We start from the raw sequence: 16422 nt of genomic DNA, 5'->3' as shown, positions 1-16422 counted from the left end.
TGATAAAATCTCATTTCTACAATTTTGCACTTAATAAAGCTTGTAAAAGCACTTGAATGTCTTACTTTAATCTATTTGATATTCAAGCACAATGTACAATATACAGTGTAGCTGGTGAATATTATTCATCTTTTACATTATGTTTATGTTATGCATACTGACTTTTGTTTTTGGCAGTATTTAATCTTATCTTTTTATCTCTGGCTTATTCACACCGGCTAGAAATATTGAAACTAAGCACTAGTGTAAGTCACTCTGGATAAGAGCATCTGGTAAATGTAGTAAATGTAAATGTAATGTTTTGTGGCGCTTTAGTTTTGCGCATTAGCTATGAGGCATTTTTTTTTTAATTACGCACTGTTGAGAAATGTTCTAGCTCAACTTGTTTCGAATAGCAGGACCCTAAAACACTCACTATGCCTACAACACAAAATACTGCCTACTGATTTTATTTTAAATGATCTTCCTAATCTAAATGATAATCTAACATCTTGGTGATGGTGATCTAACATTTAAAATGACAAGTGAATCTACATGTGAGTTATCTTTAATGTTATTAATGGTAAATAGTGATTTAGTTATTAAAAATTTAAAACATGTTTTAGGACAAACCATTAACCATTTCATGTGATTCATGTGAGCCTTTAGAAGCTCCTCAGTCCCCAGGTTCCCAGTAACTCTACTGTGAACAATTCTGCATTATGAATTAACCGTTTAACACCAAACCACTCTGAATGGCTTTTTTTCTTACAATTTAATTATTGTGCTTTAGTGTTAATTATTGTGCTTTTGTGTTTTAGTTGATCAAGTCAATTTGTCTACTCTTGTTTATGAATTTTCCTTCAAGCAATATAGAATATCTTGTTCACATAAATATCTTGTTTTCACAGCAGTTGTGGTCAAACACTAGATTTTTAGGTTTCAAACAAACGATATAAAGAAACTTTTATTTTTGAATGAAAATGAGATTGTGATAAATGGAAGTCTTTACCTTTGTCTGGGCTGAAGATAGTATTAAAACCAAAGCCAGTGATTTTTACCACCATTCGATTATCAATGACACAGCTGGTGGACTTCAGGTGACCATGGACTTCAATGTTGCTCGAGTGAAGGTAGGACATGCCCTTTAGTGGAGGAAGACATTATTGCTGTAAATCTCCAGTTAGTTATTCAGTACAGTACACTTACAAAATTCTGTGTGTTAGTCCACATACCTTTGCAATGTCATACATGACAGAGATTTTGTACTCCCAATCCATGAAGGTTTCCTCTGGGTATGAAATCCTGTCATTAAGCAGGTACTGAAAAAAAACAACAAATTTTATATAAAATCTGGACTGAATTAGAGTGTAATTAGCTGTGAGGTGAAGACTTGAGGACAGTTAAACGCACCCTTAGAGATCCTCGCTCACCATACTCAAACACTCCAAGAACCTCTTGCTCAACCTTGATGGTGCCGTAGAATTTGATCAGGTTGTAATAATCTATTTGCAACAGCTAAAAAGTTAAAGGTTGGTTGGTTAGTTAGTCATTTTTAAAATGCCATTTTATTGAACATATGGAATGTTTTGTGGTTGGTGTGGCGCAACAGATAACACCACCACCTACCATTGCGTTACAACAACACCATGTGGGAGACCAGGGTTCGATTCCTGGTCTGGGTGACTATGCTGCGCTGCACCAATAAGAGTCCCTGGGCAAGACTCCTAACACTACATTGGCCCACCTCTGTAATACGATTAACCTTGTAAGTCGCTCTGGAGAAGAGCGTCTGCTAAATGCCATAAATGTAAATGTAAATGTTTTGTGCACTAAAATACAAGTAAACAATCCGAACAATATTGTCTTTAAGAAATGTGGTATTACATTTTTGCTATATCACCTACGCCCAATTACTACTACTGTTTACTGCCCAGATAAATGGCTTAACATAAAATTTTCTCAGACACCTAAGACTTTTCAGATATTAAGATATTCTGTATATCGTCAATGCATTTCAGTTGTGTTATTTGCATTGGGTGCAAATTTCATGCTAGAAAGACCAACAGAAATGCTCCAAAAGGACAAAATCTTTTTGCATTGCCTTCCATTGAACATTAAGAAGAGTTTCTCCTTTAAGTTGCCATTCTGGAGATTTTCGTACAACAACAATGATATACCATCATGACAATATGCATTTGGCTCTGTACACCACCTATTTTTTACACAGCCCCTCTATTTTCACAGGCTCAGAAGTAATTACACAAATAACTAACAAACAAATAAGTTTCATGGCCTGTTCCATTATTCCGTTTTAATAAATTACAGTTGAGCGCTGAATTTGAATTAGGCAGCTCTTCGTGGGAACTGTCGAAGATGTCGAAGCAAGAGAAGAAGGCCATCATTAGACTATACAAACAAAACAAACCTATCAGAGACACAGCAGGAACTATTGGAATGGCCAAATAAACAATATGGTGCATTTTTGAAAAGAAATAATATACAGGGGAGCCCGGAAACACCAAAAGGCCTGGAAGATCACATAGAACATCACCTTCACTTTATTATTACTAAAATTAGCATCATTAATTAAAGTCTACAATCAAGATATGCCTTTGCAGATGTAAATATGCAAATCACTGGTAACACATAAGAACAGAGAGGTCAAATCAGATTGCTAAAACATCTAAAAAGTCTTGGAATAAAAACTCTTTGGACAGATTACCTTGGATATGAAGAATGAAAGCAGGGTTCATGATCTGAAGCAAAACCACATCACTTGTCAAACATGGTGGAGGCAATGGACATGTATGTGTTTCACAGTAGAGATGGTTATGTCTCTACTGAAAATGTCAGTCAGTCAGTCACCTGACTTTAACCCATTTGAGCATGTTTTTCACTAACTGAAGGTGGAATAACCCACAAACAAGCCTCAACTGAAGGAAGGAAAGTCAACATTTGGTGTTGACCATGGGTTCCAGACTCCAGACAGTCATAGACTACAAAAGATTCCAATCCAAGTATTAAAATATTTCTTATGTTTATGTTACTTTGTCCAATTATGTTCTATGTACAAATAGCTGTAATTCCTAAACAGTTAATGCACTATTTTGTGAAACTCCTTGAATTGAAGTGTCTACTCCAATCACATTGATTTTGACTGTTTCACTTCAAATCCCTTAAGGTACTGTATAGAGGTAAACACAAAATACATTTGATGCTATTCAGTTGCCTTAACACAATGGTGATTAACAGATCACAAAACATCCCTCATGAAGAGAATTAAGAAATTGAGGTTCTTACTGAATTAAGCTCAATTCTCTGACTTTCACTGAAGGAGCCATCAGAGTACTGCACCTCCTTAAGGATCACAATCTGCACAGACACACAGTCGTGTTGGAGTAATGAATTTTTAACCGGATAGATAAGAAGTTAGACGGGGAGCTACTGGGAGAATGATAAAGCACCTTTTTATCGTAGCGTGCACGGCGAATCTTGTAACTCTTATCTTTCCAGGAATCTTCATCGATCTAAATGACCAGAAACACTGCAGTTATTAATCTGCTAGTTCAGTTACAGCAAGTGAAATGTACTAGTGTCAACCATACTGTTTACATACACTGAGAATAATCACTGTGTCCTGTGTAGAGTGTAATGGAACAAAGCTTAAGAAAAACCCATAAACTGACCCATGCTTTACTTAGTGTCACCCTAAGTGGGTGTTTGGAAAAGCAGATGTTTCAAGGTGCAAGTGATTTAAAAGAATAATGGCTAAATCCTCAATTGGTCACATCACCTTTAGAGACACCATGCTCCTCTCACTGGTCTCTATAGGGGCAATGAGCTCCGTGGGGATGTGGGACCATTGTTTCTGCTTACGGCGATATGACCTGTTCTGCCTAAGAAACCAGAAGACATGCAATTGGTTTGTCTATGCTCCGCCCACAGGTGTGTTCTTTCATAGTAACTGTTCAAACACATTACAAAACATAAACAATAGTATGTAGGGATGTCCCAATCCGATCCAGTGGACCCAGATCAGGGCAGATCCAGATATATTTAATTGGAAAGGGGTACCAGCTATTGTAATCCAAATCCGGTTACAATTCTACATTTTAACCACAGTGTTCAGAGTGACACAGCGTTCAGTGTGTCCTCAAGGCGCCATGAGCGAACATTTTTGCCCAGTCGGCAGCAGTAAGGACAGTCTCAGAACTAAAAAAATAAAAAAAGAGATGAGATTCTGCGGTGCGGATGTATTTTACAGTGGAGCATGAAAACACAGCATAATATCTGACACTTTATACAACTATCACTGAAATGCTCTGTTTTACCAACAGGGGAAACCAGCGCTGAACAGCACACTCAGAACCAGGAGAAGGCTAACGCTAATGTAATAAACATACACTATAAAAAAAAAAACCAATCACAGCACATTCACCTCACTATAAAACACTTTCACATTATTAGTCAACAAACCACAACAGATATCAGTCCAGAGTGTGAATCACTAACAAAGAAAAGAAAGAAACTGGGAGCTGAATGGTCAGGGAAGCGAGTTAGACTGGATTATAAGATATTAAACACACTAGCTATAAAATAGTCATTTTAAGACTAGTAGCTACTAAACATATATCCTTTCGTATATATCATATATCTCAATGTCTCATTGTGGAAACTGCTACTAAAAATAGTGACTTGTGACTTGTAAAGAGCGGATCGGTTTAGGCTGATGCTCAGCATTAAGAGACTTGGATTCAATCAGGGGGCAAATAACTTGATCAGGACATCCCTATATTACATAATGAAGTGGTGAAGTGACTAAACCAAATCGGACATGCTCACCAGTAAAAGCCAAATGCAACTGAAGCTATCACCGCCACTATTATGCAGCCTAGGACAACAACAACGATCTCCTGCATCCACAGACCTGAACATAATAATACAATAGTGTATAGAGACAGTATATAAACATGACATTTGAAGAACATGCTAAAGTTATTTTTAATAATAATAAAAAAAACTAACAAACATATTTTAAAGGGCCCATATCACAGAATAAATTGAAACATGAAACACTATTTTTTGTAAATATAATTGCTGTACTTTGAAAACAGCATTTTTTGAATCCACTGCATAAATATTTACATACAACTGCCTACATGTGAGAAGCGATAAGGTGTGTTGTTATGCCACACAGTCTGTATCAGAATTTCAGAAAGGACTCTTCGAGCATCAAGTATTGTTCCGCTTCATCAGCTATCCTTTAAGACAAGCTGCTGACGACAAGCTTCAAGACTCTTCTTTGTCCTGGCAAGATTCTTCCACTGGCTGCCTGAACTGCATAGGTCCTTGCTGTCTACAAATGCAGACTGATAACTTATTGCTGTTTATCCTTCTATCCAGGTATCAGTACTGCACTGTTTCTGTATTCACTATACATTTATTCTCTGCCTGCTAAATACTGATCTCTGTCTTCACAATACGAACATCACACCAACAGTTGCTAGTGGAGGTCTTGGGAAACTTGCTAGACTACACAGAACCATGAATTAGTCTCTCTATAGGGTCATCAGTCTACGGTCTAAATAGACTAGAAGTCAAGTGAAGTCCAAGGCTACATTCACACAGGTAAAAGTGGCCTGGATCTTTTTCAGCATATTCATTCCTTCTAAACCTCACACTAATGTCTACACTTCCTTCTGCACCTCACACTCGTTTCTACACTCCCTTCTACACCTCACACTAGCTTCTACACTCCCTTCTACACTTCACACTCGCTTCTACACCCCCTTCTACACCTCACATTCGCTTCTGCACCCCCTTCTACACCTCACACTAACTTCTACACTCCCTTCTACACCTCACACTAGCTTCTACACCTCACACTCGCTTCTACACTCCCTTCTACACCTCACACTAGCTTCTACATTCCCTTCTACACCTCACACTCGCTTCTACACTCCCTTCTATACTCCCTTCTAAACCCCCGTCTACACCTCACACTAGCTTCTACATTCCCTTCTACACCTCACACTCGCTTCTACACTCCCTTCTATACTCCCTTCTAAACCCCCGTCTACACCTCACACTAGCTTCTACAGTCCCTTCTATACTCCCTTCTAAACCCCCGTCTACACTTTACACTCGCTTCTACACCTCATCTACACTTTACACTCGCTTCTACACCTCACATTCGTTTCTACACTCCCTTCTACACCTCACACTCCCTTCTACACCTCACACTAACTTCTACACTCCCTTCTACACCTCACACTCGCTTCTACACTCCCTTCTACACCTCACACTAGCTTCTACATTCCCTTCTACACTCCCTTCTGCACCTCACACTAGCTTCTACACTCCCTTCTAAACCTCACACTAGCTTCTACACCCCCTTCTACACCTCACACTAGCTTCTACACTCCCTTCTACACCTCACACTAATGTCTACAGTCCCTTCTACACCTCACACTAACGTCTACAGTCCCTTCTACACCTCACACTCGCTTCTACACACCCTTCTACACCTCACACTCGCTTCTACACTCCCCTCTACACCTCACACTAACGTCTACAGTCCCTTCTACACCTCACATTTGCTTCTACACACCCTTCTACACCTCACACTAGCTTCTACATTCCCTTCTAAACCTCACACTAGCTTCTACATTACCTTCTACACTCCCTTTTGCACCTCACACTAGCTTCTACACTCCCTTCTAAACCTCACACTCGCTTCTACACTCCCTTCTACACCTCACACTCGCTTCTACACCCCCTTCTATACTTCACACTCGCTTCTACGCTCACTTCTACACCTCACACTCACTTCTACACTCCCTTCTACACCTCACACTAGCTTCTACACTCCCTTCTACACCTCACACTAGCTTCTACACTCCCTTCTACACCTCACACTCGCTTCTACACTCCTTCTACACCTCACACTCGCTTCTACACCTCACACTAGCTTCTACACTCCCTTTTACACCTCACACTAGCTTCTACATTCCTTTCTACACTCCCTTCTACACCTCACACTATCTTCTACACCCCCTTCTACACCTCACACTAACTTCTACAGTCCCTTCTACACCTCACACTAACGTCTACACTCCCTTCTACATCTCACACTAACTTCCAGTCCCTTCTACACCTCACACTTGCTTCTACACTCCCTTCTACACCTCACACTCGCTTCTACACTCCCTTTTACATCTCACACTAGCTTCTACACTCCCTTCTAAACCTCACACTAGCTTCTACATTCCCTTCTACACTCCCTTCTGCACCTCACACTAGCTTCTACACTCCCTTTTACACCTCACACTAGCTTCTACACTCCCTTCTAAACCTCACACTAGCTTCTACACTCCCTTCTACACCTCACACTAGCTTCTACACTCCCTTCTACACCTCACACTAACTTCTACACCCCTTCTACACCTCACACTCGCTTCTACACTCCCTTCTTTTCCTCACAATAGCTTCTACACCCCCTTCTACACCTCACACTTGCTTCTACACTCCCTTCTACACCTCACACTAGCTTCTATACTCCCTTTTACACCTCACACTCGCTTCTACACCCCCTTTCACACCTCACACTAGCTTCTACACTCCCTTCTATAGCTTACAATAGCTTCTACACTCCCTTCTACACCTCACACTAGCTTCTACACCCCCTTCTACACCTCACACTAACATCTACACTCCCTTCTACACCTCACACTAACTTCCACAGTCCCTTCTACACCTCACACTCGCTTCTACACTCCCTTCTACACCTCACACTCGCTTCTACACTCCCTACACTTCTACATTCCCTTCTACACTCCCTTCTACACCTCACACTAGCTTCTACACCCCCTTCTACACCTCACACTAACTTCTACAGTCCCTTCTACACCTCACACTAACGTCTACACTCCCTTCTACACCTCACACTAACTTCCAGTCCCTTCTACACCTCACACTCGCTTCTACACTCCCTTCTAAACCTCACACTCGCTTCTACATTCCCTTCTACACTCCCTTCTGCACCTCACACTAGCTTCTACACTCCCTTCTAAACCTCACACTAGCTTCTACACTCCCTTCTAAACCTCACACTAGCTTCTACATTCCCTTCTACACTCCCTTCTGCACCTCACACTAGCTTCTACACTCCCTTCTACACCTCACACTAGCTTCTACACTCCCTTCTAAACCTCACACTAGCTTCTACATTCCCTTCTACACTCCCTTCTGCACCTCACACTAGCTTCTACACTCCCTTCTACACCTCACACTAGCTTCTACACTCCCTTCTAAACCTCACACTAGCTTCTACACTCCCTTCTAAACCTCACACTAGCTTCTACACTCCCTTCTACACCTCACACTTGCTTCTACACTCCCTTCTGCACCTCACACTAACGCCTACCCTCCCTTCTACACCTCACACTAACTTCCAGTCCCTTCTACACCTCACACTCGCTTCTACACTCCCTTCTACACCTCACACTCGCTTCTACACTCCCTTTTACCCCTCACACTAGCTTCTACACTCCCTTCTAAACCTCACACTAGCTTCTACACTCCCTTCTACACCTCACACTAGCTTCTACACTCCCTTCTAAACCTCACACTAGCTTCTACACTCCCTTCTAAACCTCACACTAGCTTCTACACTCCCTTCTACACCTCACACTTGCTTCTACACTCCCTTCTGCACCTCACACTAACGCCTACCCTCCCTTCTACACCTCACACTAACTTCCAGTCCCTTCTACACCTCACACTCGCTTCTACACTCCCTTCTACACCTCACACTCGCTTCTACACTCCCTTTTACCCCTCACACTAGCTTCTACACTCCCTTCTAAACCTCACACTAGCTTCTACACTCCCTTCTACACCTCACACTAGCTTCTACACTCCCTTCTGCACCTCACACTAACGTCTACCCTCCCTTCTACACCTCACACTAACTTTTACAGTCCCTTCTACACTATCCTTCTACACCTCACACTAATGTCTACACTCCCTTCTACACCTCACACTTGCTTCTACACTCCCTTCTACACCTCACACTAGCTTCTACACTCCCTTTTAGACCTCACACTCGCTTCTACACTCCCTTCTACACCTCACACTCACTTCTACACTCCTTTCTACACCTTACACTAGCTTCTACATTCCCTTCTACACTCCCTTCTACACCTCACGCTAGCTTCTACAGTCACTTCTAAAGGTAAAAAAGGTGCACGTCTATACTCCACACTAGCCTCTTCACTTCAACCTGGCTTCTACACTCACTTCTATACTTGACACTAGCTTCTACACTAGCTTCTTCACTGCTGCCACTTGTAAAACTTTTTGTCTTTACTCCAAAAGGCTCATACATTGAGGAGCACAGATATACATAAAAATAAATTTCAAAAATACAAATCAATTTAGAGAACACAATTAATAAAACAGATGAAAGGAATTTGCCAGTAACAATACGCTGTATAAAAACACACAGAAAGCAGTATGAGTACCAATGAGACTATCCTGACATCACACACAACCTATTATCACCGCAAGCCTAAATACATCTAGTCTGTACACACACCTACATACACTTATAGAACTACAGATACCGTAACAGACCGGTGTAGGACCCTCATGCCTACCTTAACATGTGTCAGCTCTAAAAGGAATCCCTAACTCTCTCTAGATTCCCTTCTTATGTCTTGATATGAATGTAGTGACCATCAGAGCCCCTTTTTTTAAGTGCTGTACGATTACAACTAGCCAACAAGCAGGAAGGCTACACAACTGGACTGAGGGTTTGCAACCAATGTTGTCTACTACATTTACTAGTCTACTACGTAAACTGTTCAGATGAATGTCACATTTAAAAGACTGTCTACAGCCTAAAAAGAATCAGACCCCTTTACCCGCTATGTAAACAAGTACTGACTTAAGGTGCTGTGGCAGGTTCAGCAACTATAGAGACTTCTGTATTAACTGGTGGGGCTATTCTTTGGTAACAGAAGTTTGTATTAACACTTTAGGCCATAGGCTTTTTAAGGGGTTAAAGGAAGTCCTTCCAACAGCACACATTTGAGACAAAATCTCTGGTTTATGGTGCAAAGTTGCCATAATCTGTTCACATGCCCTACAGAAAACTGACACACAAGCTTAACATGCAGTTTATGGGTGATCTGCACAAAAAGAAACTATATGCATTTGGAGGATCATGCCAACTTTGCACCAAAAACACAAAAGGCATAGAATATTGATCCCAACGCTCCACTGATGTAAAGCAGCAAGGATGCTAATAAGTAATGCCCCTAGTAAGCACTTACTAATAATGTGAACAAGTGAGTTATAAGCCTGGTACATATGGTTTTTTGCATTTAAACCACATCAAATATAAGAGATACACAAGTTAAAAAAGGATATAGGCCCTTTAAATTTGGATAACCGTCAGGGGATTTACCTTTACAACATTACACTGCTTCTTTCTAACAATACTGAGTCTGATGCTTGTAGTGTTAAACTGCTAAAAGCACATCAGAAAAGTACTGAATGCCATAGAACCTTTGGGATCATCATGTGGCCGATCATCAGGAAGGTTCCCGGAAAGCCAGATGAACAAGGGGTTGCTCTCGACCAGCTCCGTTTGATTAATGGTGGTGTTGAACTCATAAAGAACTTTGTACTAAAGGACAGGCAGAGGAACTTAAGTGTTTATAGTAGATAACAAATATCGATTGCAGACTGCTGCCCTAAAACTGTGTGGACACTGACAGTAATAAAGTAATAACTTTATGACTGATTCACACATTTTTGCAATATATCTAACATTAATATGTCTTCCCATGATCGGCAGAGGAAGATTTATTGCCTACCTCATTGTTGGCATTGGTGTAAATCAGTGAAAAAACCACATCTCTATCCCCATGCTCATCTAACTCATAAACGCCTGCCATCCCTGCGATCATACACACATAACAATCATACAAGTGAACATCATAATGGTTCATAAACTGAACTGGTACATCAACATGTTTCGCTCACCTTTAAATGACACATTTCTGAAGTAATTGATGTTGACGGATTCTACATCCTGAAGTTCTGAAGCAGGAATGCCCCAGATTTTCCTCATGATCTGCCCAAACATCAGCACCCCATCGTGATATGCTGCAATATAATCGTTTATCTGCAGACAACAGAATCGTGAGAACCGACATGAAGAAAAGACATTTAGAAAACATGAAAACAATGGGACATGTTTTGAATAATTTGAACCAGATTACAATTAATAATTTAAAGGGCCCAATCGTCTTCATGTTTTATGTCTTCAAGGTTGTGAATGTAGATTTCCAAATGCACCATTTACTCCTCTGTAGCTAAAACTAAACATTAACTTTTACTATTCTATAATTTATCCCTATTATTTTTAGTTATTGCTTAGTTATTGCTTTGTCTTTCCACACTTTTTTTATTTAATAAGTATCCATGTTTTTGGTCTTTGACTTTCATTCCATCAATTATCATTTGTTTTATTTTTATGGTTTGCTTAAATTAGGTTTCTACCCTTGGATTGAACTAGAATTTATCTTATTTTTGTATCCTATATCTTAAAGGTTGAGTGATTGATTGATTAACAGCTCTGTTCAGACATTAGTAGCTTTTGCAGAAGCTGTGAGGATTGCTTGTTGCATTCAGCAACAAGAGCGTTAGTGAGGTCAGGATGTTGTATGGTCAACACCCCACCTCATTTCAAATGTTTTGGATGGAGCACCATAATTTTAGAGAACACAGTTCCACTTTCTAGTTTATTCCCCTCTAGCCCACACCTGGCATTGGACATGATGCCAAAATGTTTAGTATTATGTGCTCCAGAGAGTCCTATTCTATTGGCAATACTTCTCTACAGAAACTAGACAAGCTGTGTGTGTACATTTGCAGAAAGCAGCAAACATCAAAGTAGCCACTGACCGTGTTTGTGCTGATGATGTAGTTCCTTGTATTGGGCATGGTCAGCACCAGGACATTCCTCATAGCACCACTGGACGCTTCATTGTAATATCTGTCACTAAGGAGATATTTGGGATTAGGGGTTTTAAGGTTCTCATATTAATCTTTTTTATTCTGGGGGTATTCATTTCAGCAAAGAAAATGCTGAAATTAAATGCCGCTGGCTGTTTAGAATGAAAACCTGCAGCCACACCAGCCCTAAGATTGGACACCCCTGATATATGGCATCAATAAATGCTCATATCCATACACCTTTATCGCTATTGTTCATTTAAGGTCCTTGAAGTGCACAGTTAGGGATTAAAAATCACAAAAAGAAGTCAAACTTGACTGACCTGTACAGATCAATAAGAAGAAAGGCAGTGTGAGGGTCAGAGTCCATTGATCCGTTCTTTAACTCTATGATGTCGTCAGGAGTTCCACATAAGATGAACACTGTGGAAAAGGCAGATTTTAAGAATTTAAAAACCTATCAATGATGTCTATACCTTTCCCTGCTTGAAAGAGAAGACGTGAAAAAAAAAATCACAGAATGACTTACAGTTACTTGTCCTTCGACTGTCTGCCATAGCAGAACTGAGTTTATCTTCTGTTCTTAGTATCTCCCGCTTAACATGCTGAGCAAAGGGCCCCGAGTCAGACTCGAGAGCATTCATGTACCTAAACAAAAGGAAAGGTATAGCAGCTGATTTAAGGCTGTCATTATTAATTAACTAAACTTCACCACTGGATTAAAAGATGATTCAAATAGACCCTATTAAAAAACAACCGCTGGCTGAATGACAATTTGCATAATGATAATGTGTTGCTACTGCCTTTTCTTACAGAGTGAAACAGTATTTGTTGATGAAGCCTTCCTCAGTATTTTCCTGGTATCTTAATTATTTTAGTACCTTTGACATGGTTTGCTATTGTTCAGTTGTCATTTGTTTATAATTTGGTCATTAAAAAAAAAACTTACTGCAATAACATGGTGAGTCATTATCATTAATACATCAAAAGAGACTATATATCACGCAGCACCAGTGACATTTCTAATCTTATTGATCTTTACGTATTTTTGGCCCATAATATATTTGATCAATGTTACAGGTCAGATATCCATATTACTAACCACTTTCCCAGACTCTGGAACTCTGCCTTGCACTTTATAAGCATTGTACACTCATATGCAAAAGTTTGGGCAAACATCCTTTAAAAATGGCAAAAAAAAAAAAAAAAGGTGATGGCATGACACAAACAATATATTTATGTATTAAGTTTTGGGGGAAAACAACATTAAAATGTCATCTCTGCACATGACATTATCTTTATGTAACATTGTTATCTTTTATTTTTTCCCCCAATGTGTTCATTAAGCAGTATTTGTCTATTAGACTTTCAGGGTGCCCAAACATTTGCATACAACTGTAACTTTTTCAGAACCAGAAGTAATCACTCACCAGAAGCAATCTTCTGTATTCTCTGTTTTCTTATAGATGTATGTATTTCTCCAAACTGGCTTCAGATGGTCCGTGAAGTTCCAGAAGTTGATGAAGAAGCTGGCGACTTTGCGGGCGGGAGGCAATAAGCGTGTCAAGTTGGTCTTGTAGTCACATGACAGGCCAAAGCTTCCCGCTGAGATGATGGGCATGTTGAGCTCCAGACCAACATCAAGACTGTCAGACACACACACACACACACACACACACATATACATACACACATATTTAACTGTGATTAACTGATTACAGAATAAAGCATTAGTAAATGAAAAGATGCTTCAGCAGTGATGATTATATTCTCCTGCTTTGTCTTACAGTCACACTCAACAGTTTGATGCACACGCCAGTTTATATGCCACATTAGTGCACTTTATTAAAAAGACTCATGTGCTTATGTGTGGTCGATAGGCTGTGTATGTCTTTTGTTATTCAATCATTTCTGTTACAGAAAGAAAAAAGGATGGGTACAGTAGAGCTATATGGCAATTATATCAGATTTAAGAACAGACACTCATGCAAACTAAAGTCTGAGCTGAACTCACTCCACCAACTGGAAGGTTGCATAAGTACAGGTTGGCCCCAGCAGAGCGCAGCCCACCATTCCTGAATCCTACAACAGAAAGTTGTCTTTGAGATTGAACATGGAGTACACAGTTACAAACAGCTGTGCGCCACAGACAGGATTAGGACATAACTGACTATAAGAACTGGGAATATGTTGTAAAAAAAGACAGATGACATTTTCAGAATACATGTAGTGCTACTGTTTAACTTTTCAGAATAATATTAGTAGCACAAATCACCATCAGTTCTTGTTAAGTACTGATTTTAACTGTGCCCTAGAATGGAAAACTGTGTTTTTGTTGACATATTTGAATAATGAGAGTTTGGTACTTGAAGGTGACAAACCGTGAACCTCAAACTCTGCTGTCTCTTCAGAGTTGGACAACAAGACACAGGCCAATTCCCAAACACTAAAACTAATCTTTTTATGGTCTCATTTTCTTAATACCACATTAATTTACAACCATACGACTAGTGGACTATACGACAATATATATATATATATATAATGTGCAGTTTATTCAATATTTAATCACCAGTACTTTTGTGTCTGTGGAATCCAAGCCAAAAACCCACCTTGAGGACCTTCAGGGTCTCTACGCCCTCACAGGCGCTGCTGGTGCAGCCTTTACGTAGATAATACATGGTCTGAAAGCCGTTGTAGCTGGCAGTCAGATTGCGATTCACACCTTCAGTGAACAAACATTTAATGTAAGGACCTGAACTTCAGAAAAATATCTAGACAAACAGTTAGACCCACTCTGATACAGTATTCACAAAAAATCTACATTTTTATAAAAACATTTTTCTAAATTTCTGCACAGTGAGTGATTAGATCTGAACAGGATCATTCAGACTGATCTGAGGTTAAATAGTTCACGGTAGAGAAACCCTCTGACTCTCTGACAACACCTACTATGTAAATATAGTTATTTTATTACTGTCCAAAACCACCTGTGCACCCACACTTGTCTCATAAGATTTATAGGTAATGTTGATGAGGGTGAAATAGTGGCAGATCTGAAAAACATACATATTCTTCGGGAACTTGTTTGATTTGCCACCAGAAATGTGTTTTTGACACAGATACTATAATAATATTTAATGCATATACTTATATATAATATTTCATTCCTGTGAGGGAGTCCCTAAACTCCCACTCTTGTGTTCACCACCACTCAGAGCAGTTCTGATTCTGATTAAGTTTCTCAGATTTCTATCACCCAAAACTCACGATATCAATATCAGTATCGCAAATGGAAATGGAAACCTCTAATATGTATTCATTATAGGTGCAACATCAGTTTATTTATATCCTGTTATTCTGTATTTACACCAAAAACTATGTAGAGTTTTGCTACACTGCATTGGTTCTGTGCAGCTGTGAGAACCAAAACAGTGCAAAAAATACTTTAATAACCATAACAAATTATTATATATCATAATACACATAAATGCAGTACATTACCTGTATATAATTTAATCATTTTTATATAATTGTATGTTTCCTTACTTTTCAAAGTAATAGTGGTGAGATACTGTACACATTTAAAACAAGCCAACTCAATACTTCCCTTTTTTAAGGTACACTGAATTATTGCTGCACTAATGTTAACATTATGTTAAATGATCTCAACAGAAGTAGTTCTGGTAACTGTAGTTAAAGCAATATCTGTGGTATAAAGCAATATTAAAGTTTCAGTAAAACATCAATGAATATTATTGGGCACTTCTAAATCTTTACAGAGAGGAGAGAGGAAAAAATACTTTACTATAATTGAAGTTGATTCTGGCATCTTCTTCAATAGCTTGAACAACAAATGGCTGCACAAACTCCATACTCCAGGGTGAGACGCCGTCTTGCAGCAACACCACGTTCATCGTGTACTTTCCATTGAGGCAGGATGAAGTCATGAAGTGAGATCCTCTTGGGAACGTCCACAATACGCAAATAATTAGCCAGTATTGCATTTTAATTACCATCTGTTTCTTAGCTCAGTGAAGTAAGAGAAGCATCGATGATCCACTGCACACTGGAAGTTAGTTGGGTCCCAAAATGCTCTTCATGTCTGGGTATTACAGCTTCCCCCATTGGGTTTGTGTGACAAAAAACACGGAGAACAAAAATCACAGCTGAAATAAGTGTTGACAGTACAGTTGGAACTTAATTGCTAATAACTATGCTCATGTAGCCGTACATAATAAACAGGTTAACCGCCACAGTCATCCTGATGTTTGGAGCAGTAGTCAGCACTGGAACGACATTCAGGAACGTCTGGTAGTTCAGCAAAGCCTAGGTCTAGTTTGTCTTTTTTGCAACTTCCAAAGAGAAGGCGGAGAAACTGAAATGTGCTCAAAGCTGAGGTGAACTGCACTC

At 39.5% G+C, this 16422-nt stretch overlaps 1 protein-coding gene across 2 annotated transcripts in view; it reads right to left on the bottom strand.

The window, feature by feature from the left end:
* Positions 1-16422, bottom strand: part of gucy2cb (guanylate cyclase 2Cb) — a 25420-nt gene extending 8998 nt beyond the window's left edge. For both annotated transcript variants that reach the window (XM_072667399.1, XM_072667400.1), the window contains exons 1-17: positions 15818-16422; positions 14622-14734; positions 14024-14091; positions 13440-13655; positions 12539-12657; positions 12333-12432; positions 11959-12055; positions 11035-11176; positions 10866-10948; positions 10555-10675; positions 4825-4909; positions 3776-3878; positions 3447-3509; positions 3283-3354; positions 1393-1497; positions 1215-1301; positions 992-1124 (exon numbers count right to left, since the gene is read on the bottom strand). In XM_072667399.1, coding sequence (XP_072523500.1) covers positions 992-1124; positions 1215-1301; positions 1393-1497; positions 3283-3354; positions 3447-3509; positions 3776-3878; positions 4825-4909; positions 10555-10675; positions 10866-10948; positions 11035-11176; positions 11959-12055; positions 12333-12432; positions 12539-12657; positions 13440-13655; positions 14024-14091; positions 14622-14734; positions 15818-16028 — 1918 coding nt within the window. In that variant the 5' untranslated portion in view covers positions 16029-16422. The remainder of the gene's footprint in view (positions 1-991; positions 1125-1214; positions 1302-1392; positions 1498-3282; positions 3355-3446; positions 3510-3775; positions 3879-4824; positions 4910-10554; positions 10676-10865; positions 10949-11034; positions 11177-11958; positions 12056-12332; positions 12433-12538; positions 12658-13439; positions 13656-14023; positions 14092-14621; positions 14735-15817) is intronic.

Source organism: Salminus brasiliensis, chromosome 22 (genome assembly GCF_030463535.1).
Source record: "Salminus brasiliensis chromosome 22, fSalBra1.hap2, whole genome shotgun sequence".
NCBI lineage: Eukaryota > Metazoa > Chordata > Actinopteri > Characiformes > Bryconidae > Salminus > Salminus brasiliensis.
This window is presented reverse-complemented; position numbering and strand designations above follow the sequence as displayed.